This window comes from Coenobita brevimanus, chromosome 50 (genome assembly GCF_032717465.1).
Source record: "Coenobita brevimanus isolate Jiangsu-jjx chromosome 50, ASM3271746v2, whole genome shotgun sequence".
NCBI lineage: Eukaryota > Metazoa > Arthropoda > Malacostraca > Decapoda > Coenobitidae > Coenobita > Coenobita brevimanus.
The window spans coordinates 52,414,575-52,440,609 of record NC_137003.1 but is presented as its reverse complement, the minus strand read 5'-3'; the positions used below and the strand labels follow the sequence as shown (position 1 = coordinate 52,440,609).

The following is a 26,035-nucleotide window of genomic DNA, read 5'->3' as shown; positions in this document are numbered from 1 at the left end:
TGTACATAATAAGGATATACAGAAGGACTTATTCTACTTATGATATGGATTTGCTGTACAAGTATACCCTAGTCACAGTTACTGTACTGTATTCAGAATATGATCATTTGCTCATACAATCAGTAATAACGTTGGACATTGTGTTTGTTTTTCATTTGTTTTTCCGCTTGTACATCACTGTGATGCCTGCGATCATATGATACTGATTTTTTAACTTATACAGCTGCTACAGTGCTAAATTCATTATACTATCAGTTGTTACACAATCAGTTTGAAAAAACACACCCCAGTCCTAAAACGAGGGCTTACAGTATTTATAACAAGGGCTCACTCTTTGTAAAACAAGGACTTACTATTGTAAGAAAACAAAGAATTCTACAAGCACAGGGCCAGATGGCATCAGCAACCTACACCTGAAACACTTCAGACCACACAGCATCCAAGCCCACACAAACATCAGCAGCAGCTCATATGCACATTGTAGTATTCCCAATAGCTGGACTCATGGACACATCATCACAATATATAACCCAAACAAGAATCCAACATACCCTTTGGTATTATTATTGTTTCATCCATAAAAAGAATAATGAGTTTTTTTTTTTTTCCCCAGTATTTTAGAAAATTCTAAGACACTTTTCTAGACCACACGGCATCCAAGCCCACACAAACATCAGCAACAGCTCATATGCACATTGTAGCATTCCCAGTAGCTGGAATCATAGACCCATCATCACTATATATAACCCAAACATGAATCCAACTCGCCCTTTGGTATTATTATTGTTTCATCGAAAAACAGAATAATGAGATTTTGATCCATTTTTTTCGGTATTTTAGACATTTCAAACACACTTTTCTTCTGTGGCATTTTCGTTGCAAATTATTTCACACTTAAAGGTTAGGTTAGGTTATCTTCAAGAGTAAGTAAAAATAATTTGCGACGAAAATGCCATGGAAGAAAAGTGTCTTAGAATTGAGTAAAATACAGAAAAAATGGATCAGAATCTCTTCATTCTGTTTTTGGCTCAAACTATAATTTTACCCGCCCATCTTCATACAGACTCATAACACTACTCTGCATGCCATCCAAGATAACTGAACACGTAATTCTTAACGAATCACACCTCATGACCCCCATGCCCTCGCACAATATGCCTTTAGAGGTGAAAAGATTAGTAAGAGAGAGAGTAAGAAGAGAGTGGATGAGGAATTTGGAAGGAATTTGAATGTAAAGTGGAGGGACTGTAAGAAAATGTTCTGGAAGAGAGTAAGACAGGGTGGAAGTGAGGTTAGCAGGGGAGTGAAAGATAAAAATGGTAGATTACTAGTGGAGAAGGGAGAAAAAGTGAGCAGATGGAGAGAACACTTTAAGGAATTGTTGAACATACAGGATGGAAGTAATGCGAGTAAGTGGCTGGGGAATGGCTGGGAGAAGGAGGGAGGTGAGAAGACAGGAAGAAATCAGTAGGATAGAAGTTGTGGAAGCAATGAAGAAAGTTAAATTGGGGAAAGCCCCAGGAATTGAGGGAGTGTGTGGTGAAATGTTGAAGCATGGGGGAGAAATAGTAGTAGAATGGATGTGGAAAATGTGTAGATTGGCCTGGGAGGAAGGTAGAGTCCCAGGGGATTGGAAGTCAGGTATAATTATTCCCTTGTACAAATGAAAAGGGGAAAAAGAAGTGTGTGGTAATCATAGGGGCATTTGTCTTCTTAGTATAATAGGAAAAGTGTATGATTGGATACTTATTGACAGAGTTAGAGAAACAACAGAGGAATTAGTTGGAGAAGAACAGGGAGGCTTTAGGAAGGGAAGAGGTTGTGTAGAGCAGATATTCATTCTGAGATCTTTAGTGGAAAAGTTTCTAGAGAAGGGAAAGAAGTTGTATGTGGCTTTCATGGATTTGGAGAAAGCATATGACAGGGTGGATAGACAAGGATTGTGGAAAGTATTAAGAATATATGGAGTAGATGGGAAGTTGTTGAATGCTGCGAAGAGTATGTATGATGGTGCTAAGACTGCAGTGCGTGTGGATGGTGAACTAAGTGAATTTTTCTCTTTGAAGGTTGGGTTGAAACAGGGATGTGTCATGTCTCCATGGTTGTTCAATCTGCACATGGATGGGGTAATAAAAGAGGTACAAGGTAGGGTAGTAGATGTTGGAGTGGCCCTGGTGAGAGAGGATAGTGTTTGGAAACTCCCTGTACTGTTGTTTGCAGATGATACTGTGTTGTTGAGTGAAGACGAAGGGGAGCTGCAAGGCTTGGTGGATGAGTTTGGGAGAGTGTGTAAGAAACGGAATCTAAAGGTGAATGTAGGGAAGAGTAAAGTGATGGTCTTTGAGAGAGGTGAAGTCAGTGAATGTACAGCGAGGTTGGATGGTGAGGAATTGGAAACTGTGAGTACGTTTAAGTACTGGGTAGTGTGATAAGTGAGGATGGAGGTTTGGAGGGTGAAGTGCTTGAAAGGGTACAGCAGGGAAGAAAGGTTGCTGGTTCTTTGAAAGCAGTGATAAGAAACAGGGAAGTGAGCATGGAAGTTAAAAAGTTACTACATGACAGTATTGTGATACCAACTCTAACGTATGGATGTGAAGCTTGGACATTGTTGGAAGGACACAAGTCAAGAGTGAGAGCAGTGGAAATGAGTTATTTAAGAGGAGCCTGTGGAGTCACATGGAGAGACAGGCTGATAAATGAGGATATAAAGGAGCATTGTGGAGTGGATGTGAATGTGATAGGAAGCGTTATGGGGAACACACTGAGGTTGTTTGGCCATGTGGAGAGGATGGAGGGTGAGAGAGTGGTGAAGAGAGTGTATGTGAGTGAGGTGGAGGGGGGAAGAGGGAGGGGGAGGCCGAGGATGAGATGGAGGGATGGGGTGGAGAGGTATATGAGAGAGGGAGGTGTGAGTTGGGAGCAGGGCAGTGAAATGGCGGTGGACAGGGCGATGTGGAGGCAATTTGTTTGTGGCCACCCCAAATGGGATTGAGGCGTCTGGCAATAGATAGATAGACTACTGAAATATCTCACTGACAAATCTTGCACAACACACATCTAATGGCATCAGTTCTGGCCAACCTGTGCTTCTTACAACAATAAATGTTAGGAGAGCCCTTGATGCCATGCCCCAACACAAACGAATCACCAAAATCAACAATACTATATAAACTTTAGGAACATTACCAAATGCTGGCTTTCGAACTACTTATTTGGTAGACAAGCACGTTACACCCCAGGGCAAATTGTCACAAACACAAAAATTTCTTAATGGAGTTTCACAAGGCTCCATTCTTTCACCCATACTTTCAACCTGTACATGAATGACACTCCTACACCCCAACTGCCCACATACATTGCCTCATATCCAGATGACATTACCATAACTACCACACACTACATTATAGACACAGCCTGCACACTGCAACAAGACTACTCCAACGAACTAGCAAACTTCAGGCACGGGTTGAGGACAGCTGGCTGATGATCCAATCAGTCAGATCCACCACTGCACTTATCACAAGCAGCAGACATAAATACAGGTACTCCCCTGACATCAGTTTAGCAATTGCCACACCCACCCACCACTAAGGTCATTGGAGTGAAATAAGACAGTGGACTCACCTTCAAGGACCACATACAGAACATCAGGAGGTGGTGATCTGTAGACTCAGTGCACTCAGGGTTATAGGGACAAGCTTCAGGCAACAAAAAGAAACACCCTCTAAACGCTACAAGCAGTATATTAAGTCAGTGATATCCTGTGCTTCACCGGCATAAGTGCCCATCCTATCTAACTGTGACTACAACACCATGCAGACCATAGAGAACATTGCCCTGTTCATTTTCAATGACTGCACCAGAACTACACTCTCATCTCACATACACTTTGAAACTAAAGTTCTTCCAGTCGGAAAATACCTAGATATGAGAGGCACATGGTTCTGTGTGGCAGCCTGTTTCACCACACAGTGCCCCTGTCATTACATGACATAGCAACACAAAACAGCTAGATACATTAAAGTCACCACACGAACATTATCAGACCTTCTTCAACAGTGTTCCACCTCCAGACATTCCCACACCACCAATCTAGAAACACCTACTTACTCTTTTCATGTACAGGTCAATACAACACATTGATCAGAACACTATACTGCAACCTCTCCTCCTAACATTCTCCCATCAACTGCTCTACCATAAGACATCAAGATGCTAATTCAAATTCACAGTCAGTTGCCCATTTTGCATCAAGTAGAGACTGTCCAGTTATGATTTCTCATAGGAATTGATTGATTGAAAACAACCAATTTTGACCTTTCAAAAAACTGACTACGTCCCTCTTGAACCAGTTAAGGGTGGGTCTTTTACATATTCATTCTGTCCGTAATAAGATGTACCATATTAATGAAACTCTAAATCAGGACAAGCTTGACATTTTGTGCTTGAACGAGTTGTTTGAGTCTGATATTGATATTATTCATAATGCTTTGCCTAAGACTCATTCTGTTATAAGTATTCCCAGGCCTGCTGCTGACTATTGAGGAGGAGTTGTAGCACTCATCAACTTGGCAGCACTTGCAAACATTCCTCTCATAGACTCAGACCTAACCCCATCTTCATTTGAATTTGTGGAAGTATTAATAAATTTCCATCAGAATACCATTAGAATTGCTACTGTCTATTGACCAGGTCATCCGGGCACAGATCGAGGTTTTATGGAGGAATTTGGGCAGTTTCTTGAAGTGTTTTCTCTTAAATCTGGAGGACTTCTTGTTTGTGGTGATTTCAGTTATTGGGTTGACAGTCCAGAGTCAAAACCATTTTGCTCAGAATTCCTTGAGTTGATCACCCAGAGCAGTTTTTTCAGTCATGTGAGTAATCCAACTCATGTCTCAGGACATGTCCTTGACTTGATCTTGTCCCCTGTTGTTTGGAGGCACATATCTGATGTGGAGGTTGACTCAGTTGACCCCGTCATCTCTGATCATGCTCTGATCACTCTTAGTTTTGATGTCCCGAAATCCCCTTCCTATTAAAACATCATCAGGTTCAGAAATTACAGGAATGTTGACCACCAGTTGATGTGTCTTGAAATTGATCAGCATTTAAACTACATTGATTCTTCAGATCTTTCTTCTGATGAATTGGTTGATATAGAGAACAGTGAGCTTGGGTCAGTTTTTTATTATTATCGTCCTGAGGTAATAAAAACAATCATTGTACGTGATAATTCTCTGTGGTATGGTCCATCCATTAATTTTTTGTGTAGACAACTTAGAAAGGCAGAACGTGAGTGGCGCTTGCAGCAGACTGAATTAACTCATTTGTATAATGTTTTCACGAGAAGAGCAGATGTCCACACTGTAAAAGCCCAAAAAGTTAGATATTATCAAAATAAAGTTGATTCATATGGTGGTGATAAAAAATGTCTGCAGTTGTGAACAATTTGGTTGGTCAGAGGAATGTAATTGTTAAACCAACTTCTGTATCTGATGCCCAATTGGCTTCTGATTTTTCCTTATTTTTTACAACTAAGATATCTCACATAAGTGATTTAGACAACAGTTCTCCTAGTGAAGTGTACTCAGTTGACCTCCAGTCACAGTGCACTGGGGGGTAATTTGCCTTCAACATTTCATTCACTGGATGTAAACAAAGTTAAATGTTACATCAGTGAACTTAATAAAACATTTTGCCCACACGATCCGTGTAACTTGTCACAACTGCCTGGTGTGGTCAAGCATGCTGCAGAATTTATCTGCAACATAATAAATAGATGCTTCTTAGAAAGTAATTTTGTGCAGTCTGAGAAATGTGCTTTGCTTAGGCCCCTAATTAAGAAACTTGGCCTTGCTGTCGAGAGCATGACAAGTTATCGTCCTCTCTCTAACCTGTCTTTCTTATCCAGGATTACTGAGCATTCTATACATGATCAACCCTTACCACTACTGGAACATAACAGAGTTGTTCCTGTTGTTCAGTCAGCATACAGAAAATACCATTCAACTGAAACTGCACTAACAAGGATTCATAGTGACTTCGTGGCAAACACCTGTAGTGGGATGTCCTCTCTCCTAGTTCTGTTGGATCTGTCTGCAGCTTTTGATACAGTAGATCATAAACTATTGTTGGACGATCCGTATTTTCATGGCGTTTGTGATAGTGCTCTTTTGCTCCTTAAGTCATATCTGTTGGACAGATCTCAGTGAGTGATTCTTGATTACGCTAGCTCTGATTCTGCTCCCCTTCTATTCAGAGTCCCTCAGGGATCAGTTTTGGGTTTATTATCTACACGAGTAGTTTATCATCTTTACTTGATGCTCACGATGTGTCCTATCATTTTTATGCTGACGACACCCAGCTGTACATTAAGATGTCATATATCAACAGTACTAAGACTATGCTTGAATCTCTAATGTCTGATATTAAGATTTGGATGGCTAGGAGGAAACTTGAGCTGAATGATGGTAAAACTGATATCATCCTCATCATCAGAGGAAACAGAAGGGGTGACGACACTGATAATGCCCAGGCTTTGAACATTGGCATGTCACAGCTTCATCCAGTCACTTCTGTTCTAAATCAGGGTGTTTATTTTAATTCATAGTTAAATTACAAAGAACATATTAATGAAGTTGTCAGAGGGTGTAACTTGCGTATCAGAAATCTGTACTGTCTGAGAAAATTCCTGAATAGAAGTTGCCTCTTAACATTGGTCCATGTAGTGGTCTTGTGTTGATTATTGTAATTCACTGTGGATTGGTCTTCCAAATAATATACTAACAAAAGTTCAGTCTATGTTGAACGGGGCAGCACAGCTTATCTTTGGTTTCCCCCTGAGGACCTCGACTACCCTGTTCCTAATTGAGCTGCATTGGTTACCAGTAAGGGCTAGAATTGAATTTAAACTGTCTTATTACATTCAAGGTTCTTAAGTTAGTCAACCAAAGTATCTTGCTGAATTGTTAAAAACTCCCATCGGCATGCCCAGGTGTGATGTTACACAGTGAAGATGATTCCATGCATCTTAATGAGCCTGGAGCCATTCACCAGTCATCTTTCTCTGATTGCTCTTTTGTGTATAGAGCCCCTAGGTTATGTAATGGATTACCATTGTCCATGAGACAACTCTCTTCTGTTGAATCCTGTAAGAGACAGCTTAAAGCCTTTCTTTTTTCAAAATGCTGTGACCTGGAAAGAGGTACTATGATGGATGATTATAGAGTTTAATTATTGCCACTTTCATATATCCCTTTCAGTACAACGACATCAGCTTCATTGTCTTCTGGATCCCATTAGAAGATTACATTAAGTTTAGGATGATTTTTTCATAATCAAGGGGTTAAAAATCATCTCTAGTTACTCATCCACTACAATTATATCTTAATTTATTCTGACAAACAACAGGTGACGTGAAGTTTGAAAATTATCTGACGTTTAGGTTAACACATGCCCCATTTGTAGAACAGATCCACACAACCCACGTAATGGAACACTGCACAGCACATGCCACACTAACACACAGATACAACATCAGCAATGTATGGAACATATGGGATGACCACCATAAGGGCTGTTTCTTACCTGTGGTTTGCATGTCATCTTGGCTAGGTAGACCAGGGTTAAACAGCAATTGCTGTATGTTGTTTTTCAGACTTCTGAATGCTGGGCTGGATCAGGCAGTGTTTACAGTGGTGTTGGCTGCGCTGATTGTTAAGTACGTCATGTTTGAGTCCCGGGGTCATCTGGAGGAAGCCCTGATGCAGGATGCCCTTCATCCCCAACACCATGACTCTCAGGATGCCAAAGGTAAACCACCAGTCTCATTTTGTCCCCTTTGAAGTATACAGGCTTCAGGTAAGGCTGCTGTAGTTCAGAACATATAAGAGTAGGAGACTGACTTTTGTCCCTGGTATGTTTTATGTGATAGAAATCTTAAGTCCACTCAAGGGCTTGATCTGCTGTGCATAAGTCACAGCCCATTCTGACCTGAGAGCTCTACCACCACACCACCAGGATGCAATACAGTCAGGCCATAGTATGTGTTTGTTCGCTGTGTAATAAAATGCTGGGACAATGAACTAAAAGTTATACCCAGTGTAGCTACTGTATAATGATGGCAAAATTTGCTAGAATGATAATTCAGGTGGCCATATTAGACAATCTTGTGCATACACAGTGCCTCCCACGCAGGCCAACAGTCAGATGGCCACCCAGTAATAGTAGTAGTAGTAGTAGTAGTGACACAGCTACCACAAACTGACTTACATTTCTCTCATAGACCCTACAAGGTATTAAAAAACACAGAAATCATAATACAGTATATCACAATGTTTGTTCATGAAATGCTATTCATTAATATGAAATCATGTTTCCCTTGTTTTTAAGGACCAGTTGGATGCATTTTGGCATGGAATCAGATCTCTAAAGTAATCTAAGGACATTTCTTTGCACCAAACATTTATCAGTTCAGTCTTGAGGTTGTCCAGATTGGGTGTCTTCTTCTCTGCCATGATTTTCTTCATCTTTGCCCAGCAGTTTTCATTCGGATTTAGATCTGGACTGTTGCCAGGCCAGTTGAGGACCTCATTCCAATTATCCTGAAGCCATTTTGTCACCTTTCTTGACTTGCGACATGGAGCTGAATTGTGCATGAAAAAGTCGCACCAATGAATAGCAATAAAATGATCTTTCAGAACTTGAATGTACCGGCCACCATTCATCATCACGTTCTTAGGGAGAAAGTAGAGGCCTCCCTTTCCCATTTCACCTGAGAAACACCCCCATACCATTACTGATTGTGGGTGCTTGACAGTCGGCACCACGTAAGCAGGGTCATATCGACTACGGGAGGCAGGGTGACGAACATTGGCAGAACGCACCTGGAACACTTGAAATGTGCTTTCATTGGAAAACATAACTTTTCTCCACTCATCCGATGTCCAGTGTGCATACTTCTTGGCAAACTGAATGCGCTGCTTCTTCATGTGGTCAGTGAGAAGTGGTTTCTTGGCCGTGATGCAGCTTGGCAAACCCAACTCCTACTGCAAGCGGTGTTGGATAATTCGATTTGAGACGTCTTGTAACAGCTGGGATGCATTCTCTTCAATTCTGCTGCTGTCAGTCAAGGATTCTTGATTACTTCCCACTTCAGAAGCATATCTGTACCTGTGGATGTTGTCCCCTTCTGTCCAACGCCATGCTTGTGCTCTGGTACGACATCAGGTGGGAGGGTGCATGCTGCAGCAAGAATCTTCATGATGGTCGACTTAGTGCATCCAGTACGTTCACAAATCGTGTTGATAGGGACATTATCCTGCCTCCATGCAATGATACGGACCCATTCATCCCCGAGCAGTACTTTCCAGGCATGACAGCTCAACTGTAGGAGAATAACAGGGCAAACAGTAATGCTTATGTAAAAAGAGGGAGGTGCAAGCTCGGAGCGATGGGAACATATACTCCCACTCTCGTTTCTGGGCAAGCACTGATGTGCTGAGTGTTTGACCACCTCCCGCCAACACCATAGGAGTTGCCAGTTACTTCTTGCCCAAAAAATTCACTTGGTAGAGGCAGAAACACAAAGCATAGACAGACAACTCTCCCATAGCAGTTCTGTGTGTAGGTCCTAAGTCAGTTTGCGGTGGGCGTAGTTTTTCCCTAGGCAGTCAGGCCAAACAGCCCCGAGTCCATAAGGATGGCCACGGCCGAGACTGGGCTTTCCCACAGAGCTCTCAAGGGAAGTATATTGTGTTGTTGGTGCAGGGAATTGTGTGCAATTCAGTCTTCTGTAAGATGCTTAATAGTACGGGGTGCTGTGTTGTGTCCTAGACAGGCATCAGCGATCGAGTCATTCAGCCTCTTCTGAACTTAAGAAGGCTGGATGATGCCCTCATCTCAGCCTGGCCAGGTGGACCCTGTCCTCACGAGGGAGGTAGAATTCAGAAGGATGGACATCAGGAGGCCATGCATGCAGCTGTGTGTTGTCTTTGAGTGACTGAATGGAGCGGCGAGTGACTTGAGCATGGGTATGCTTCTGGAAGCTGGCTTGAGGCAGGCGGGGGGGACGAGATGACAGTATTCGTGTATGATTTCCTGTGCTGGGTGGTGTGTTGTTGGCCACCCAGTGATTGCATTCGCTGTGATCATCTCCCTTAAATTCTGTTTTGTGTGTCCAAGACCATTGAAACACCATTGCTATTGCCAGATAACAATGAAAGTGCATAACAAATACTGCAGTGTGCATTATTAAGTGAAGTGATAACTTTTTTGTGTGAAATACTGAAACTTGGGGCTTGGAAATTGTGTCAAGCAAGGATGCTACCCCTATTGGAAAATGTGATGCATTGCTACTGAGGGTGCCAAGGGTTATATGTATACTGTATATTTACAGTATACATACATACGTACATCATCTAATCCTGTGTTGGCCCATAAGGAGCGTAGGAGCCCAGGGCAAGGCAAGTTGGTCCTGACATTTAAGAAGAGAGTGACAACCTCACTCATCCCTGGGTGGCATTACTTGAGCAGTAAACCCCAACCATCCCTTGGATATAAACTGACACAGGTTCAGTCTGGTTGGAGCACCTTAACCCCTAAAAGACGGGTGTCAGCATATGCTGTCCAAGGGTTCTAGGGCCAAAAAAGACGGGTGTCCACATATGCGGTCACGCCCCTACCCCATTCCCCCAAACCCACGCTAACCATCCCACCCCCTACCACCAAACCCACACATCATCTGCCACCCCCCGACCCTCCACCACCCCCAAACCCCCACTGCCCACCCAACTCCCTCCACTGTCTCCCCAAACTCTCCAATTATCCTCCACTACCCCTAACTCCTACCCTCCCACCCCCACCCCCCATGTCCCCAATCCCCATCCTCCCAATCCCCCACCATCGTCCCTCCACTATCCCCCCACCATTCCCACCCTATATCCCCCACCCCTACTGCCCACCTCCTAGCCCCCCCACCCCCAACCCCCTACTCTTCCTCACCAGGAAACCATTTACTATGCTGGGTGGTAACCATATAACCAAATTTTGGAACCTGGCGCTTTAATGGGTAATTGCAGTGCTCCAATCAGATTGAGTTGGTGCAGATTTATATCCAAGGGGTGGTTGGGGTTTATTGCTCACAAAATGCTGCTCAGGGATGAGTGAGGCTGGTCACTCTCATCTAAATGACAAGACCAGCTTACCTAGCCCTGGGCTCCTACACTCCTCATGGGGCAACGTTTAAACCATGCAAAACTACAATAAATTATGTTTACAGTGATATATAGATTATGGTTATTTCTGCATTTAATTGCACAGTAAAGCAAAAGGAAAAAGATGCACAATTTGTTATGATTCTCGGCCACACATTCGCTTTGCAATCTTTTTCTTTGATCGGTCAGTGTAAATACTGTACATTGTTTATGATAGAATGTTGGTTTTGGTGTCATTTTAAAGCTGAATAGTTATACTTTATTGTAGTATGTTAAAAAAGGAAAACAACAAATAAAAAGTCAAAATGATGAGTTGAATTTGGGCAGAAAATAAAAATTTTATACCTCGCCTTAGAATAATATTCATCAAGAATAAAGTAGTAGAGTAACAAAGCCATGAGTCATACCAGCTGTGCAGTACCTGCCTCGCACAGAGCAAGCATTCCTCGACATCATGCCCAAGTCTCTTTGTTATGATGCGTAAATGTGATTTATGGTGAATAATTTACAAAAGTACTTTAAAATGATGAATAAATTTGTCATTGGAATCTCTGAGGTTGGATTTGAAATGACGCCAAAAAGCATCATTTGAATCTCAAAGGGTTAAGTGAAGAATTGCTTTATTTGCAGGAGTGTGGGTGCATCAGAGTAGAGGATTATATCAGGTCAGAACTGGATAGGGAATAGCTTAGTTCTGGTTATCAGTGGTCGGAGTTAATCCAGTCATGATATGGTTGATGGTAAGGAAAGTACCAGCTATATACATATTTAGGATGAATTTGATTAGATTAGATTAACATTTGTTAAATCTGGATTATTTTAAAAATGGTTTAAATTAGATAGGGGTTGTGATTAAGTTTGATGTTACAAGGAGACCTTTAACCCATTTAGTACAATGGCATCATTGTTGATGCTTGTTGCAGACAGATGATTTTATTTTATATAGCTTAGAGAGACCTTCCAGAGTGAACAGGTTAGTTGCCATTTATCCCTTCAGTACAGTAGCATCTTGTGAACCTCAGATGATGTAACTCTTTGAATCTGGGTGACATTCTTTTTAGAGTATTCTTGCTGTTACCAGATGATTTTATCTGTGTAGGAAAGGCCTTTCATGTTGATTAGGTTTATGGATGCCCTTCAGGTTCAGAGGCCTATCCTGAGTTAAATAAAAATCATCAGGAAGTTCTATCTATCTATCTATCTATCTATTGCCAGACACCTTAATCCCATAAGGGGTGGCCACAAACAAATTGCCTCCATGTTGCCCGGTCCCCTGCCATTTCACTGCCCTGCTCCCAGCTGTTACCCCCCTCTCTCATATACCTCTCAGCTCCATCCCTCCATCTCATCCTTGGCCTCCCCTTTCCTCTCTCCCTCCACCTCACTCACATACACTCTTCACGTTAGTCTCTTGCTCTCCATCCTTTCCACATGGCCAGTATAGAAAAAAGGTCCCCACTCTCAGTGGATTAATTCAGACTAGGAGATACCCCCCCCCCCTTTTTTTTTTTTAATGCAAGGAAGAAGGAACCAAAGGCTAAAGTTCACAATGATCCATCTGATGAAATAAAATTTTTGCTTCTTCTTGCTGCCCCCAGGTGACTTAGTCCACTATAGAGAGGATTTCATTTGTGAAGGGGATAATGAAGTCTTTATCCAACCCCTCCAGTTAAGAAAGTCTCTCCTAAGTTGAGGAGTCATCTGGAGACAGCAAGAATAAGGTATAAAATCCATCATTGGATTGAAGAGATTCAACTTAATAAATTATGTTTTGTGGTCAGGCATGGCACGGTCCCGGGTTCGCAAAGTGAGCGGGAGCCCACAGAATCATGGGGAGGTGACAAGGGAACACCGTGGAGCCCAGACTGACCCACCCACTGCAGGCAAGGGGTGTGAGACAACTCTACTTGCAGGGCAGGACGAGAGGGACAGTGAAGAAGAAAGGGAGCCACGATCAGTAGAGGAATGTTTAAAGATTCTTAACTCCGAGGTAAAGCAGTGATTTTTCTCATTTTGTATACAAGCATTTTTTTTTTTTTTTTTTTCAGAGGGTAAACTGAAACTGGCTGTTGCAATACCATTTTATACCACTACTGTGAGTTTTTGATACTGTAGGTTGGAGTCGCCATAGCTCGTATGAAGTAATATAACATACAGATCCACTAAAATCACTGTATATATGCAGTGATGCAATTGAAACCAGTAGCCTTGGCAGTGCTGTTGGAGTGCTTATTATCTCTTTATGTGGCATGTGTCTACCTCCCACAGGTCTTTGTGGGAGGTAAGGCCCCCCCCCTCCCCACACCCCCCATTCCTGGTGTAATTTTGTTGTCTGTTTCTGTTCATAGAAAGGTTGCAAGGGGATGGGAAAAAGAAAGAACATAAGGGAGAAGTGAAGGAGCAATTGGGTAAATATGATTTGGAGCAGATGGGAGAGGTGAAAGGTGTGTGCAAGATATTCACAGAAGAAATCTGTGCAGCATGCGAGGTGGTGTGTGGAGTGAAAAGAAGATGAAAGGGGGTGCAAGGAACAGCATGGTGGAATGGAGAGGTGAGACAAGATGTGGCACAAAAGAAGAAAGCATATAGTGAGTGGATGGGAAGTAGAGCCGTGGAGGAAGTTGAGAGGCAGAAGAGAGACTTATATATAGAGAGGAAGGGAGAGGTGAAAAAATTAGAGTAAGAAAGAGTGGATGAGGAATTTGGAATGAATTTGAGTATAAAGTGGAGGGAATGTAGGAAAATGTTCTTGAAAGAGGTAAAGAGAGTTAGACAGGGTGATAAAAAAAGTTAGTAGGGGAGCGAAAGATAAAAATGGTAGATTGATTGTGGAGATGGAAGAAAAAGTGAGCAGTTGGAGAGAACACTTTAAGGAACTGTTTAACATAAAGAATGAAAGTAGCGTGAGTATAAGTGGCTGGGGAATGGCTGGGAGAAGGAGGGAGGAAGAGATCAGTTGGATGAAAATGGAAGCAATGATGGAGGTCAAAATGGGGAAATCCCCAGGAATTGATGGAGTGTGTGGTGAAATGCTGAAGCTTGAAGGAGAGATAGTAGATATGGAAGATGTGCAGATTGGCCTGGGAGGAAGGTAGAGTCCTGGAGGATTGGAAGTCAGGTATAATTATTCCCCAGTACAAAGGAAAAGGGGAAAAAGAAGTGTGTGGTAATCATAGGGGCATTTGTCTTCTTAGTGTAGTAGGAAAATTATATGGTGGGATACTTATTGACAGAGTTAGGGAAATAACAGAGGAAGTAGTTGGAGAAGAACAGGGAGGTTTTAGGAAGGGAAGAGGTTGTGTAGTTTAGATATTCATTCTTAGGTCTTTAGTTTCTGTAGAGGAGAAAGAAGTTGAATGTGGCCTTCATGGATTTGGAGAAAGCATATGACAGGGTGCATAGACAAGGAATGCAGAAAATATTAAGAATATATACAGTAGAGTAAATGGGAAGCTGTTGAATGCCGTGAAGAGTATGTATAAGCGTGCTAAGGCTGAAGTTCCTGTTGATAGTGAACTGAGTGAATTTTTGTATCTGAATGTTTGATTGAAATAGGGATGTGTCATGTCTCCCTGGTTGTTCAGTCTATATGTGGATGGGGTTATAAAAGAGATCCAAAGGTAGGGGAGTGGATGTGGGAGTGGCTTCAGTGAGAAAGGGTAGTGTTTGGAAACTTCCTGTATTGTTGTTTGCAGATGACACTGTAATGTTAAGTGAAGACTAAGGGGAGCTGCAAGGCTTGGTGGATGAGTTTGGGAGAGTGTGTTAGAAACGGAATCTAAAGATGAATGTAGGGAAGAGTAAGGTTATGGTCTTCGAGAGAAGTGAAGACAGTGAATGTACAGTGAGGCTGGATAAGGAGGAAATGGAAAGTGTGAGTGCGTTTAAATACTTGGGTAGTGTGATGAATAAGGATGGAACTATGGAGGATGAAGTGCTTGAAAGGATACAACAAGGAAGAAGAGTTGCTGGTTCTTTGAAAGCACCAATAAGAAACAGGGAAGTGAGCATGGAAATAAAAAAGTTGCTGCATGATAACATTGTGATACCAACTCTAACATATGAAAGTGAAGCTTGGACCTTATTAAAAGGACACAAATCAAGAGTGAGAGCAGTGGAAATGAGTTATTTGAGAGGAGCATGTGGAGTTACATGGAGAGAGAGACTGACAAATGAAGAAGTGAAGGTGCATTTTGGTGTGGGTTTGGATGTGATAGAAAGCACTAGGAGAAATACATTGAGGTGATTTGGCCACGTGGAGAGGATGGAGAGCGAGGGAGACTAATGAGGAGAGTGTACTGTATGTGAGTGAGATGGAGGGGAGGGAGAGGGGGAGGGAGGGGGAGGCCAAGGATGAGGTGGGGGGATGAAGTGGAGAGTTGTATGACTGAGGTAGATGGGAGGGAGAGGGAAGAGGAGGCCAAGGATGAGACAGAGAGATGAAGTGGAGAGATTTATGAGAGAAGGGGGTGTGAGCTGGGGGGAGGGTAGCAAAATGGCTGGGAACAGGACGACATGGAGGCAATTTGTTTGTGGCCACCCTTTACAGGATTAAGGCATCAGGCAGTAGATATAGATATTTATACTCCTCATGTCTTCAGGCTACTCTTTTATGATTGTATAAAGATGGTAAATATTGGTGATTAGAGACTTCATCATCATCATCCGCATCTGGACCTCCATTCCCACCCTAGGGCAGGGTGAGGAATAACAGTGTCCAGACAGCCCACATTTGCCCAATCCAATGGGCCACGCTTTCACTCATCATTCAAGCCCCTGGAATCCTGGCTTTATTGGATATGCCAGAAACTTTCACCACGTTCTGTAGCTTCACATAAACTTATCCAGTTGAGTCAATCCAGATGCTGCCACATTAAAATGGGGTGCCAAATCCCTGATCATGCACTTCTCCTCACAACATTTATCCAGCCAGCTTGATCTCTTGTCAGTTCCCTAGCCTCACCGACTTCCAAACCTCTCATCCTCACACACTCATCCACTGTATCTCTCCACCTTCTCCTTGGCCTACCTCGCCTCCTTCAAATTCGCACAGATATACCTTTTTCACCACTCTATTATTATCCATTCTCTCCACATGACTATACCATCTCAGTATACTCACTTCAATTCTGGTGTCCACCGACTTCCTTACTCCACATCTTTCACAAATCACATTATTTCGTATCCTATCCACCCTCTGTACTCCACATACATTCCTCAACAGTCCCATCTCCACGGCTCTTACCCTTGACTTTTCATTTTCATGCCACACCACAGTCTCACATCCATATGTTAAAGTTGGATTAGAGACAATAAAAATAAATATAAAAGATGTGGCTTTGGTTATAATGCAGTGATGTAATTTACTTCCTGCCCCACGTATGAGTCATGTTCCATACATGAAGATTTCAGAGTGTACAGTACAATGCACCCATATACGGTATGTCACACCCACACTCACTTGTGTTTATATTTTTCTTTGTTAAGTTGTAAAATCCTTGGTTACTTATTTATTATACCTGGTACTTACTGTACATATTTAAATACAGTCAAGGCCTCGGTATATGTCAGCTTGGTATGTGATGAATCAACAGAGCAATGAACTCAAAGTTATACCCAGTTTGACCATGATGATGGCAAAATTTGCATACCCCTATATGATATTTGTGGTAGTCGCGTATGAGAATCCTATGTGTTCACAGTGCCTCCCCCACAAGCCAACCCTCAGATGTTTAAACCAAGGTGGTCTCCCAGTGCATACATTCACTGTGATCATCTTCCTTTCATTTTGTTTCATGCATGCAAAGCTATTTAAACACAATTGCTGTCACCAAATAACAGTGCAAGTGCACAATGAATAGTGCAGTATGCAACATTAAGTGGAGTGACAACTTTTTTCTTTTGTTTTCTGAAATAATGAAACTTGTGACTTGGAATCATGTCTGGCAAGAATGCTACCCCAAGTGGAAAGTGTGGTGCTGTTGAGAGTGCTGAGGACATGCCTAAAAAGATGACGTTTTTTTGAGATTTTAGGTTGTGGCCCTTGACTCACAATACATCCTCTCTGAACCCATGTTATACAGGTCTGCTCTGCTATACAATCCATTGCTATACGTTACCCTGCCTTAGCCGTGTGAAGAAATTAATCCCCCTTTCCTGCCTATTGATGGCCAGTCCCCAGTTATCTGATGGGTTTTGTTTTTTTAAAACTGATTTTGGTGATATTTTGGACTTGATTTTGTGTTTAGGTTGATTTATAAAATGTTTTTAGACTTATATTAATGTGTTTTATTCATAGGTGGGATGAGCACTGTCATTTTTGGGTACAGTTTACTCATCATCATCATCTAATCCCGTGTTGCCCCATGAGGAGCATCGGAGCCCGGGGTTAGGCAAGTTGGTCCTGACACTTAAGATGAGAGTGACCAGCCTCACTCATCCCTGAGTGGCATTACATGAGCAGTATACCCCAGCCACCCCTTGGATATAAAACCTCTAAATTATTTCTTTATTTTCCATCATTTCCCACTTCCACATGGGGTTGATGTGTTTGACCGGTCCTTGCCACTCAGCTTGGTTCTAGGGCTTTGGGTGGTTCCAACATCTGAATACTTTTCATGAAGTCAGCCCTCATTTTTCCCTTTTTGGGACCAATGGTGAGTTGGGCTGTCTTGCCCCCTCAATAGCTGGAAGGAGTGCTTTAAGTCTGACTGCTTCTAATAGGCCCTTCTAATGTGGTCTCATTTAACCAAAGCAGCACCCAAGCCCATGCACCATTATAAGGCAGCCCTCCATGAGCAGGCTTTCCACCTCTGAAGAACCATCCACCCTTTATGGCTAGGGTTGCAACTTTAGAGAGTCTCAGGAGAGGTGGGGGATGAGTTGGCCCAGCAACCTCCTCCATGCTGTCCTCGTCCCCACCCTCGAAAGGCTAGAGTTGGGATTTGAGAGGATTTCATGAGAGGTAGGCGATGGAGTGGCCCTGCTGACCTCCCACACTCCCTTCTTGTCCCCACTCTCAAAAAGCCACCACCACCTTCTCTGATGGGGCTTTGACTCATGGAGGTATCAGGAGAGGTGGTGGATGAGACAGCCTTGCTATCCTCCACACTCTTCTCGTTTTGTCCGGTTTTATGCCTGGATGCCATTCCTGATGCCAACCCTTCCCTTTATCTTATCCGGGCTCGGGATTGGTGCCAACCCTCCCCATTTATCCTCTCCGGGCTCGGTAGTGGCACCAAGTTGGATTACCTCCCCCCACTGCCGCCACCAGTTCCTGGGTTCAGTTCCAAATGAGGAAAATTCCCACGGAAATCCTTATGAGGTCAGTGTGTTTGATCAGTCTTTGCCATATGGCTTGGTCCTGTGGTTTTGGCTGCTCTTTGCGGCCAGATGCCCTTTCTGACAGCAGGCTTCCCCATTTATCCGTACTTGAGACAAGCACTGAGTTGGGCCTATTCAGTGCAGTTACCTCAATACCTTCACAAAATATATGCAAACTCTAATCATATCGTATCATTTATAAAGGCTCGAGCATGCTTGTGTGCATTGGCCTTGGTCACCTAATGGTGGCACTCCACAACGCTTGATCTTTGGCAGCTGGCCTGTTCAGTACCTTTTCCCTTAGGCCACATTCTGCAACCTCATATCTGGAGTTTTTCATTCTCTTATCCCTGAGGTCACATTCTATGAGCTCGTCCCAGGTATTTTTCAGTCTGCCTCTTGCAGCCTTACCCCAAATGTTCACGTCTTACCTTGTACACCCATTTGTCGTACTTCATCCTCTCAACATGCCCAGACCATCTCAGTCTGGACCTCCTCATCACAGTGCCAATACACTCCAGTCCTATCCTTCCTCTCAACTCTATTATTGTAAACCTAGCACCCCCAGACCTCAGATTCAAGGATGCACTACACATCCACCTTGTCATTTCTCATTTGTCATATCTCAACGTTTGAGCCTATGAGTGTCCTCTTCCTTTACTGCCCTAGTCTCACTACCATACAGCATTACACTCCTAATACATGCTACACACAAAGATCCCATAGCACGAAGGGAGAGTCCTTTCAGTATCAGGAGAGGCAACAGCTCCTTGGACTTTCTTTTCCTTTTCTTACCCTAGCCATAGAGCTAGCACAGAGCTAGGCTCCAGTCCCACCTCCAGTGCATAACATGTCACCCAAATAACAAAATTTCCACACACTCAAGAGACTTACCAGCAAGATCAATCATCTCACGCTTGACAATCTCTGTGTGCTTACCCTGACACACTGCACACATGAAATGAGCATCATCTCACAGTCTTCCTCTAATATCCCCACCTCTGTTATGCATCCACTTTCACAAACAGTGCCCAAGATGAAATTACTTCCCATGCCCTTGTGGCAAGCCACACATGGATGCTCTCCCTCTTCTTTGACAGCACTGCCACCAGCCCTAGATACCATCACTTTTGTTTTATCTGCATTTACTCTCAGACTTGTGTTTCATACAATCTCTCCATTTCCTAAATCCTTCCTCCTCCATCCTTTCATTCTCTGCAGTCAACATCAAGTCATCAGCATACAACATCTCCCATGGGAGTCCATTTCTGAAGTTACGTGAGAAAACTTCAAACACCGTGGCAAACATTAAGGAGCCCAAGACTGACTCCTTTATGCATGCCAGCATTCATGGAAAACTCGTCACTCATATCTCCATTCGCTTCCACCTGAGTGCGAGAACCTACATACATAGCCACACCTTAGTCTCCAGCTTTCTTATTGCCCACTTCACCACCTTCTTGGGGAGTCTGTGAGAGGCATTTTCCAAATCAACAAAAATAAAGTACAGCATCCTTTTCTTTCCTATATATTTTTCTGAAGTTGTCGGACAATGAATATGGCATCCGTGGTCCATTTGCCTGGCATAGACCCAGACTGCATCTCTTCAGTGTTCACTTTTTCTCTGATCATACCATCTAGAGCTATCTCCATTACCATCATTATCTGGTCCAAAAGTTTTATGCCTCTATAATTTACTCTTTCTGGGGGATCACTGGGGGATCACCCTTCCTATTGTACATATGTACATTCACACTTTTCAAGCAGTCTTCTGGGACATCACTCATGTACAGTATAATCATATTAATCAAATCGGTAAGTAACCCCATTTCTCTATCTCTTTAGGCCTTCAGCATTTTAGCAGTTAACTCAAGCACATGTGCCACCTTCCCCAACTGCAACTTGCCTATTGTCCTGCTAACACAAGCAGCATCAATCAAAGGTCAGGGGCCAAACACTGGATCTGCTGACTCCAAACCTTGCCTGTTCCAGTTAGACTTGTCATTCAGCAACTGGTTTTAATGCTCTTTCCAGGCATCTGTAATACCCTTAGCATTCACCACTACCTTCCCTTCATAATTCTTCTCACACTGCTCACCGATGATATCCCTGTTTTCCTCTTATCATCTGATTTGCCACCTTTATCATATTCCTCCTTTCAGTGCCATTTAAGTTATCCAGTGAAGTCTCAGATGCAGATTTTGTCTAGTATATCTGTTTTCTAGCCCTAAACCTGGCAGCCAAGTATTCCTCTTGGTCACCATCCCTTTTCCTTTCCCGGAAAAGGCTTCTTTTCTCCATAACTGCAGCGTCTACACCCTCATCCCACTACCACGTTACCCTATGTCTTGGGGGCCCCCTTGTCCATCCACACACTGAATCAGTAACTCTCAGGAGCTTGTTCTTGAGAATACTATTCTGTTCATTAACACTTCTGTCAACAATTCCCTGTTCAGCCAACACTCTACTCATTTCGCTATTGAGGGCATCCCATACTGCTTGGTTCTTCAGCTTCTATAGTTTCCTCGTAGGTGCATAGGTCCTCTTCTTCACCACTCACTCCTTAACGCCTAACTGCCAGGTGTCGGTATGGACTGACACAAAAAAGGTGGTAGGAGGCCACTGGGTGTCGGTAGGAACCGGTTATTTTTCCGGCACAGTTTGAAGTGGCTGCCAGTTGATCTCATCACCAAAAGCTAGGGAGAGACTCTCGCCAGCCAAGCCAGCCATACCTCAGTCGTGTCTGTGACTTTGCTAGGTGTAAGACGATGTTTTCTTAACCCTTCTTGTCCATTTCCATTCCCCCCTCACTTTTGCCTCATCTACCCCTGCCAAGTCTCTTTCCAAGGATTTTTTTTTTTTTTTTTTTTTAATGCAAGAAAGAAGGAACCAAAGGCCAGGAGCCTGCAAACCATTCCTTCCAAGAAAAAAACAAAAACAATACAAAAGAGAGCCAAATTCAAGATCCGTTCATTTCAAGATGCCTGGACACACTGCGTTTGATAGATTGGAGATCATAGGAAATATAAGATACAGACAGAGGGAGACAGTTCCAGAGTTGACCTGTTGCATAAATGAAGGACTGGGAGTAACATTTAACTCTTGCATTAGAGAGTTGGACAGAAAAGGGATGAGAGTTTGTTGCTAGACAGGTGCTATGTCCGATCGTAGTGGTGGGGGGATGCAAGCAGACAGTTCAGAGGAGCAGTGACTATTGAAGTAGCGATAGAAAAGAGATAAAGATGCAACAGTGTAGCAAAGAGACAGAGGTTGAAGGGAGCCAGTAAAAGAAGGAGAGTTAATAAGAGCCAAAAAGCCTTTGACACCATCCTGTTGAGAAGAGCTGTATGTGGGGTGCCTCCCGACACATGAGAGTTGTACTTAACACAGGGGCGAATAAAACCCATGTATAAAGTCAACAACTGTTTAGGGGTAAAGAAGGTACGGAGTCGGTTTAGCACGCCCAGTCTCTGGGAAGCAGATTTTACAAGAGGTGCAATATGATCTTTCCAAGATAAGTCCTGAGTGAATGAAACCCCAAGCATGTTCAAGGATGATGCAGGATTGAGATGGATATTATTAAACATTAGTGGGTACTCCTGTGGAAGATTGTGTTGGGTTGATAGGTGTAAAAACTGAGTTTTTGATGCATTAACAACAAGATTATTTTTACCCCAGTAAGAGATAAGAGCCTAGTCAGACAGTAAGTGTGCCATAGCCTCATCCCTTTTTTGTTGAAGTAACTGCTGAGATGGATGTTGCGAGAACCGAATGGAAAGGTGAAGGGTGGAGTCATCAGCGTACAAGTGGATAGGGTTAGATGTACAGCTTAGAAGGTCATTGGTGATAGGACAGCCCTGAGGAACGCCACTGTAGATAGATCTAGGAGAAGAATGATGGCTGTCTACAACAGCAGCTATAGAACGACCAAAAAGGAAGCTGTAGATGAAGGCACAGATAGAAGGATATAAACCATAAGAGGGCAGTTTGTAAATTAAAGATATGCCAGACTTGATCGAAAGCCTTTGAGATATCAAGTGCAATGGCAAAGCTTTCGCCAAAGTCCCAAAAGGAGGATGACCTGGAGTCTGAAAGGTAGGTGAGAAGATCGCCAGTGGAGCATCCCTGACAGAACCCATACTGACGATCATAAAGAAGGTTGTGATCAGAAAGATGCTTTAAAATTTTTCTGTTAAGATTTGACTTGAAAACCTTTGAGACACGGGATGTTAAAGCAATTGGACGATAGCTAGAGGGCTGGGAATGGTCACCCTTCTTTGGGACTAGCTGAATGAGAGCAAACTTCCAGCAAGAAGGAAAGGTACAAGTTGAAAGATAAAGACAAATGAGTTTACCTAGGCAGGTTGTAAGCATAGAAGCACAGTTTATGAGGACAACAGGGGGGACCCCATCAGGCCCATATGCCTTGTTGCTATTAAGGCCAGTGGTAGCAGAAAATACATCAGCTAAAGAAATTTTAATGTCAGCCATGAGGAAGTCAGAGGGGGACGTGATGGAGGATACAAAAGGTCTCAGTGATAGTGCAATGGGACGTGTGTTGGATGCCACTGTGTCTAGTTTATCTAGTAATGTAGAAGTTCTCATGTTGAGAGCAAAGCCAAAATTGGGGCCGTGTACACATGCGCAAATACATCCTACCTCTTGTGCGAAAAATTACTCCTCTTCATCATGCTCTTACTCATCGTTCGCGATGACCTACAGACCTGGGGATGCTTTCATTGTAAGAAGAATTGGTGAGTAATATGTTATTTAATTTGTTTCCCTAAGTGTTGTAGTTTCCAAGATATTAAGGTTTGAAGACAAGCTATTTTCAGAAACATGCCCGTTGTGAGAGAATGATCGCTCTGTAAATAGCCTGGCGTTTATGAGTTAAGCACTGTCACATTGTGTTGCTGCACACACGTTTCATCCCCAGTAACTTTAACAACCTTCACCAACCTTCTATCAGCCCTCCTGACCAGGAAATAATCAGTCTGGCTATTATTTCCTCTAGACTCATATGTGATCAACCTGCTTTTTCTTTTCCCGAAATGCATGTACAGTAATGCATAGTCATGTTTGTTGCCTCTCCAAATTGTGAGTATCCATTCCCCTTCCACATTCTTGTACCATATGTGCATCCCTCATGTACCCCTTCATATGTTTGAGCTGCTTCATGCACATGACCATTTAAGTCCCCTCCCAGTACTACAGTCCTATCATCCCCCATACCACTTCCACACGTATTGAGTCATCCCAGAATCTATCTTTTTCTGCATCATCCAAGCCATCCTGTGGAGCATATACCAATATAAATTAAATATTTTGGGTGAAGGCTGTCTGAGTTATGAGGTTGTTTGAGTTATAGCAAATAAATTTTTAAAAGCCTCAGAATGTGTTTTTTCACCTCAGAATCATACAAAAATATGAATAAAACCATAAAGTATATAGTTTTTCCAGGTTACTGCAAATAAATGACAAACAGCCTCAAAATGTTTTATTCACTTTAAATTGCTGTACAGAAGTACTGTATACAGTATTGTATAGGCCCCGAGATGTGATACCCTGGCATGCCGATGGGGGTAGAAATACCACCCTACTCCTCTGAACGATGGCCAAACCCCGGTGTAACGATGGGTTTTGTTTTTGTAAAAACCAATTTTGATGATATTTTAGACAAATTTTGTGTTTAGGTTGATTCATAAACTGTTTTTAGACTTGGATTAATGTGTTTCAGTCATAGGCAGGGTGAACATCATCATTTTGGGGTACAGTTTACTAAGTTTGATTTTTTTCAGACATTTTTGATGATTTTCAGATTTTATTTTTGGGTTCAGGTGAGTTATAAACTGCTTTTAGGTTTAGTTTAGCTTGTTTTAAAGCTATTTGGGGGTTTATGTTAGCTAGATACTTGTTTTTGGACTCATTTGCGTGGGTTTAGGACTTGGCTGGGGGAAAACCCAATGCTCAGGAATGCATCCCTATACTTAACATGTTGAATCTACCCCGAGATACGATACCCCGCCTAGCAATGGGTATTTACTTAACCAATTTGCATAGTTAAACCTGGGTATGCCTGTACTGTGATCCCTTGGTTATTGCACACTGGGTTATTGCGGTTTTCATTATCACTTCTTGATGAAAATCTGGACTTCTGCCATTATCATGCCATTTTTGGCTGAAAAACAGTTATTGCCTACCTGAGCTGGTTTCTTCTGACAATGATGGTGCACAGTCTGTGGTTTCTGATGGCTTTGAGGGATTCAAAGATGAGGCCCAACACAAGGGGTTAATCCTAGGTGTTGGAGACCACTAACTCTCCACCCCCTTGCCTCAGAACCCATTACCTCAAGCTCATCTCAGGTTTCTATGTGGTACATGTGTCTTCCTTATTGTGCCTGTTCATCATTTCCTATTAACCTTACCATGCCTATATTTCTCTTCAACAAGGAGAGTGTGTTATTGCTCCTGTTTGTTTGTTTGCTTGTCTGTTAGCAGGATTACTCAGCAACTAAGAGATTTGGACCAAGTTTGGTGGGTAGATAGCCTATGTCCCAGGGAACAGTCGATTAACTTTTGGGACCAATCTGGATCATATTACAGATTCTGGATCCGGAAAACACTATCTGCAAAACCCTAATCAGTGATGAGAAAAACTAACCTATAACAAAGAGTGGTTTGGAATTTACATTGCCTTTGTTGGAGAGATGCATGCCACTGAGTGCCCCCCAGTTGTTTCTGATATTTACCATAATGGTATGTAGTGGGTCTAAATTGTTGTAAAGTGGAAAATTTGGATTTACAGGTTGGGTGCCCAGTACCAAGTAAGATAAATCCCACAGGTTCTGTGGTTTCACTGTCAGGGAGCGGGCTGTGAAGCCTGTACCCAGAGTCGGACACATTTAAAAAAAAAAAAAGTTTGAGTATTATGCACTAGCTGTGGTACCAATTATGCACCATAACCAAGGGATCACCGTACTGTATAAATGCTGTTAACTTCTTTTGCACATTTATACTTCTCATGACATCTTATGATGCACAGTGTTTTGTCTTTTTCTAAATATAAATATCATCCAGCACCAGCCTTGAAATCCCAAGTTTCATATGTTTTGCCAGATGTTCAGCAGCTACTTGAATTTCAATGCCTCTAACTTCAGCACCTACTGAATGTTATTGTAGGTACCATTTACAAACAGCCACATCAGTATTTTCATAATTTAGCTATCTAAGTTGCTTCACTGTTGATTGTTCACTGCTATCACCAAACTTGGCTTTACTACTTAAAAGTTAATCTTTAGCTTTCCTTATATCAGAGATACCCTCTTTTGAAATCCCATATTAGTCTCAGTTTGGGCTGGAGTTGCCCTTTTGTTCATTTTTCAAAGATTTTCAATTTTGTGGGGAAATTCACCATCTACTCACTCAGTGTAGTGCTGCTTTGGGTGTCTGCCCTTTCCTCTCTTCCTCTTCCGTCTTTCTTTCCTTCATTCTTTCCTCTT

General features: G+C 42.6%; 1 protein-coding gene across 1 annotated transcript in view; it reads left to right on the top strand.

Moving 5' to 3' along the window:
* The window catches only part of Hmgcr (HMG coenzyme A reductase), a 217,801-nt gene that overhangs the window by 131,929 nt on the left and 59,837 nt on the right, over nucleotides 1-26,035 (top strand). The window contains exons 9-10 of the mRNA XM_080272343.1: nucleotides 7,658-7,812; nucleotides 12,995-13,203. Coding sequence (XP_080128469.1) covers nucleotides 7,658-7,812; nucleotides 12,995-13,203 — 364 coding nt within the window. The remainder of the gene's footprint in view (nucleotides 1-7,657; nucleotides 7,813-12,994; nucleotides 13,204-26,035) is intronic.